At 33.5% G+C, this 6,298-nt stretch overlaps 1 protein-coding gene across 3 annotated transcripts in view; it reads left to right on the forward strand.

The window, feature by feature from the left end:
- Nucleotides 1–496: 496 nt before the first annotated feature.
- The window catches only part of LOC106869109 (SEC14-like protein 5), a 109,627-nt gene continuing 103,825 nt past the window's right edge, over nt 497–6,298 (forward strand). For all 3 annotated transcript variants that reach the window (XM_014914649.2, XM_014914650.2, XM_014914651.2), the window contains exon 1: nt 497–736. In XM_014914649.2, the coding sequence (XP_014770135.1) occupies nt 674–736 (63 nt within the window). In that variant the 5' untranslated portion in view covers nt 497–673. The remainder of the gene's footprint in view (nt 737–6,298) is intronic.

Here is a 6,298-nt window from a genome sequence, read left to right on the forward strand (position 1 = left end):
TATGTAAAACTTTCCAAAAATTTAGCACATAAATACATATGCATGCATCTAGACATAAAAACGCATCCATAAAACAAACATACAAATCTGCGCATACACTAACACCAAATACTGCACACACACACACACACATATGCACAAATACCTAGATGATGTTGATAAAAGTTCCAATGAAGGAGCCTTGAATCTATGTTAGAGTCCGGCTCTTTCTCTATGGACAAGAAATACAGAAATGAAACTGATTGATAACATACATACATACATTTATTCATACATACATACATACATACATACATACATTTATTCATACATACATACATACATACATACATACGTACATACATATACTTATATGGGTGTGTGTGTTATAAATCCTCAATTGTAAAGTTTTTCTTTCTCTCACAACATACACAACACAAAGCTTTGAAAAGTGCAGCTGGATTAATGTTACTTTCGCTGGCGCGTTTTATCTTCCATAGTTTCAGATTACCTCCCACCAATCCGACGTTGACATTGTCAATAGAACAAAACAAATCATGACGGAACTGCGAGACGATAATTGAATGAACATTCTGTGAATCTCTTCCTCCTCTTTTTTTTTTCTTTCTTTTTTTCTCTCTCTCTGTCTCTCCGTCTATCAGTTACTTCAATACCCTAAAGGATAAGCAGCAGAATGGTTCACAAATACCAGTCCCCTGTCAGGGTCTACAAATACCCTTTTGAATTTGTAATGGCGGTAAGCAGATACTTTAGAATTTATTGAACAACAATTAATGATGATAATTGTGATAACAGTGATGATTGCAGGAGGATTTGTATAGCAACAAACACATATATCTATCTTGATGTGACTTTAATTGGCAATAATGTAATTTGTTCCATTGTTACTTCGTAAAGGAAATATACTCCAAAAGCTGTTCGTTATTTGTAAATAGTTAAAAGAAATTTCATTTTTAATTATAACTTTCATTCGCCATCCCAATTCTTCTGCCTCACCTCTTGTCCCTATGTCCTCGAACCTATTTTTCTCATAATCGTGTCTGTTCTCTCTCATGCACACACATTATACAATCGTTCAATCAATCATTCATATATATATACTTATTCGTTTATATTTATATAAGGGCATTACTACAGAATAATGCCACACAACAGACTTCCCAAATAAACACATTTTAATACTAAAATGTGTTTATTTTGGAAATCTGTTGTGTGGCATTATTCTGTAGTAATGCCGCTTATATAAATATAAACGAATAATTATATTCTTGGGAATAGAAATTTCCCTTATGAATTTTTTTACACACTGGGTTCCTGATAAAATTCTTGTAAAAGATTTTTATCCTTTTTTGAATTTATTAATCAAATATATATATATATATACATACACACACACACACATATATATATATATATATATATATATATATATATATATATAAATATACACCCACACACATTTGCATATAAAAACACGACGTGGTGTCTTCCCGATCTTTTATATTATTGTTTATGTTTCTGTTAATGTACTCCTGCACATATTTAGTACATGTACACTCCTTGGAGCTACTTCCTTAAACTTGTATCTTTTATTATTAGGGGGCTCTATTTTAAACGCTTCCATCGGCAATTTGTTCAGTTTTGCAATGGGATCCCCACTACAATAGTTTAGCCGATAATGGCTCCTGCTAAAGAAAGGCGCATCACATTTGATTCCTTATCTCTCCCTAAAACACGGAGATAACTATGCTAAAAAACAAAATATGTGTATGAATGTTTGTATGCATTTATGGATATATATGTGTGCGTATATGTATGTATGTACGTACGTATGTATGTATGTATGTATGTATGTATGTACGTATGTATGTATGTATGTATATATGTGTGGGAATGTGTGTAATCTGTCTTTCTCTCCCTCTTTCTGTCTGTCTCTGTTTCTCTCTCTCTCTCTCTCTTAGTATTTTTACGTAAATGTGAAGTTTAAGACTTTTGAGACGCTGCTGGTTTTAATGCCTGGTTTTAATATATATATATATATATATATATATATATTTCATACATATACATACTTACAAACATACATATATACATATAATTATATGAAACATATACAGTCCCATTTTAAAAAATGTGACTGTATAATCACAGGGGCTTTGAAAGACAAAAGTAGCTAAAACAAATAATTGTTCATGTAACATGGAAGCAGTTCCCTACAAAAATGGGACTGTATAATCACAGGAGCATTCAACGACAAGAACAGTAGCTAAAACTAATAATAGTCCGTGTAACATAGAAACGGTTCCCTACGACCCAAAGGTAGTTCGATCTGCTAGAAATAACAGTCAGATTTCACTCAAGACATAATTCTGCTATCTTGAAAAAAGAAAAGAGACGACACATTGAATAATGTAATCGTTGATAGGGTCTTATTAATCGACAAAATGGTCACAGTTGGAACGTCTTTGATCAAAGTTTTGTTGGATCAGAGCTGACCTAGCAATGACAATACACATTCAAGTAAACGGGAAAGAAAGTTTTTTTTTTTTAGTAATTGCTATAGTTTCCCCTCAATTGTTTGATAGACAAAATAAAGTATACAGTAATAATATATTCAATCTACACGAGTTTTTTTTCATTTTGATCTAAAATCGTGCCTTAACACAAAAATGGTTATATTTTGGAAGTGTCAAATTTACCACACGCACTTTTACAAGCCAACGAATTATATATATATATATATATATATGACAGTTGTATGATATTACTTTTCCTTTTGACTTGATCCGCCCTCCTGTCATCTTAATGCGTTGTGCGAGTAATGACCGGTATTGGTGCTGAGAGGGAAGCTAAATGCTAAGAAACTGTAACGATACAAGCTCACTCTCTCTCTCTCTCTCTCTCTCTCTCTCTCTTTGGGGAGTAGATAGACAGTCAACAACTGATGAAGGGTCATTTTCTGTATTCTTTGTATTTTTTCCCATTTTTTTTCACTCGTTATTTGCGTATTTCATGTTGTTTTCTGTTGGTGATGTCCTGTACCCATATATGCATATATACATATATATATATATTTGTAGGTATGTGTGTGTGTGTCTATATATTCAGAGAGAGAGAGAGAGAGAGAGATGAGTGCGTGATAAGGGTGGTTGGCAAGCCCTTGGCGAACCTACGCCGAAACTCGATTTCAGTTCCCGGTTGAGGCTGTCTCATTTTTCTAATACTTTCCCCTTCTTCGTAGTCGGTAATCATTAATCTCTTTACCTCCAAATTGGGTGCATGCATGATTAGAATGTTATTCGATGTGTTGTAAAGGTATTCAAAATCCCTTTATATTTTGGGTAGGAATTACTAAAATTCGCCAGAGTTAAGAGCCAACGTATATAGCTCGAGTTGAGGAGCCAACGTTTATAGCGCGAGTTAAGAGCCAACGTTTATAGCGCGAGTTAAGAGCCAACGATTATAGCGCGAGTTAAGATCGAGCATGCATACATACCATAACTTCCTACAACCGCCCCCTAAAAAGGAATCTATCGCATTTTGCTTAGATTTATATTAGACATTATCGTATTTTTAGATCAATGGTTTCTTACACTCCTCGTCAAATTAACTATAATTCAGATTCGTTTGTATGGATCCATACTGATTTATATTTTAATTTTAATAAAAAACACTACTATCAATGCATACACACACTCTCGCTCGCACCGCCTCTCTTCTTCTTCTTCTTCTTCTTCTTCTTACTACTACTACTACTACTACTACTACTACTACTATTATTATTATTATTATTATTATTATTATTATTAGCAGCAACAAACAGTAGGAACAGCTGAAGCTTTTAAATTCTCAACCGAGTTTCACGTTGCCGCTTATTTAAACGATTGATTAATCGGCAATGCCTAATTCGGAATTGCAAGTCGAGATGCTTCAGCCTCCAATAAAAATATACACAATCTATGTATTGAATACTTACTTCATTCTTAGTTCTTACGAATCAATCAATGAAAGAATCAGTCATATTTATGTGTGTGTGTGTGTGTGTGTGTGTAGGCAACATATTACGTTGCCTGATGTTTCTAAACTTTTCCCGTTTTCACCCTGTCTGTTATCATTTGCCTCCCACATTCATTAAAAAAGTGATAAAGAAAAAAAAATGCTTAATTCGTCTGACAGATTGATTTTACTCAGACAGCTGCGCCGAAATCTGGTGGTATGCTTTCTACCGTTTATTGTTGAAGAAAGTCATATTCCTTGCTATTTTTAGCCATCATCTCCTTCCCTTCCATACTTTTCTTCTTTCCTTCCGTCTTTCAATCATTCTCTCAATTTTTCTCTTTCCCTCTTTTTCTCCTTCACTTACAACCACGCATAATCGATTGCTTCCTTCGCCCTGTTCTTAAAGGGTGATTTCGTTGTTGAATGCATTTCAAAAAACCAACGGACCTTGTCCTAAAGGAAAGAAAGAAAGAAAGAGAGAGAGAATGTGTGTGTGTATGTACGTGTGCATCTGTGTGTGTGTGCATGTTCTGTGTTAATCCTTCTGAAAATTGGAGCTATAGTGAAGGAGACTTTCATGGTTCAATGCTCAGTTAAAGATGCTGTAAGACTTAAGAAAGTGACTGAATGAATTTTACTGAGATTTTTGCGGAGTTTTCTTTCAGTTATTGAACAAATATTCTTCATTCTCGTTCAAATTGGATACCAAAACAACAACACATACATACACACTGGCTTCTTCCATCAAATTAATTTTTTTTTTAAATTGAAGTATGGAGTCAGAAAGTGTATTCTCTATAGAATGTGTGTGTATGTGTGTGTGTGTGTATGTGTGTGTGTGTGTATGTGTGTGTGTGTGGGCAAAACATTTTAAGATTTAAAATTTCACTGCTTCATTAATTCAAGTTTCATGCTGAGGGAATGCAATCATCTGATGAAACTTGAATAATGAGATTAGCAAATTTCAAATCCTATCAGTGTGTGTGTGTGTGTGTATGCACATGCGCGTGTGTGCATGTGCATGCATGTGTGTGCATGTGTATATAACAATATTAGTTTCAAATTTTGGTACAAGGCCAGCAACATTTATGGGGAGGAGGTAAGTCGATTATATCAACCCCAATGCTCAACTAGTACTTATTTTATTGACCCCAAAAGGATAAAAGGCAAAATGAACCCCGACAACATTTGAACTCAGATAGTAAAGACAGATGAAATACTGCTGAGCATTTTTGCCTGGCCTGCTAATGATTCTGCCAGCTCACTACAACAATATTAAAGATTATGAAGGCAGCAAGCTGGCAGAAACAGTACCACGATAAATTAAGCACCAGTTGCGTACTAGGGTCGATCTAATCGACTGGCTCCTCCCCCAAAAATTTCGGGCCTTGTGCCAAGAGTAGAAAAGAATATTAAAGATTATGAGAATAGATGAACTGCAAAGATTTTCAATGTAAAATGACAGACATTACAAGCATCAATCTGAGACAGTAAAGAACAAAATGCTCGATGTTCCCTTGGTGGGATTGTTGCTCTTTTGTTAGTAAATCTTGCATATTTGTATCATTCTATCAAAACACTTAACTTGCCATTATGAAGTTTACAGTTTACATGCATTGTGAAGTTTTGACTACCAAAACATTTGAAATTCTGTCCTGAAATTTATGATATGGAAGCCAAATGTTTAGAATTGATTGCATTTCTCAGTGAAAGGCAATGAGTGTGAAATATTTGGTATCAGTGTTAATGAAACCTATTGCAGTTATAATAGAAATTCTAAAGTTTCTAAAATAAATAAATAAAAAGAGTTGCGTAAGTTAGCTAGTTGAATATTCTATTCAGGTCTTGTTTTTGAAAAAGCATATGTAAGAATATGGGGAAATAATTGCTTCAACTCTTCCCTATTTGTTCAGATTTAGAGGAATGAAATGGTAAAAGTTAGGTTGGATTAATTTCATGCTAAAAATAGAGCACTGTTGCAAAGGTACCAAATTTAGCTATCAAATAGCAAGATTATCTTTATAAAAGTACTTTGTTTTCATTCTGAATTTTATACTGGTTATATAGAAAGCTCCAAAATGGAAATGACTGAATGACTGTTATATTTAGGCTAATTTCTTTATTTCAATTGACAGTATATATATATATATATATATGTGCATGCACGCGCATACACACACGTATATGTACATGTATTTACATATATCTATCTGTTTATCTATATATATATAGTACATATATATATGTGTGTATATATATATATATATATATATATATATATATATATATATATATATAT

Source organism: Octopus bimaculoides, chromosome 2 (genome assembly GCF_001194135.2).
Source record: "Octopus bimaculoides isolate UCB-OBI-ISO-001 chromosome 2, ASM119413v2, whole genome shotgun sequence".
In the NCBI taxonomy this organism is placed as follows: Eukaryota; Metazoa; Mollusca; class Cephalopoda; order Octopoda; family Octopodidae; genus Octopus; species Octopus bimaculoides.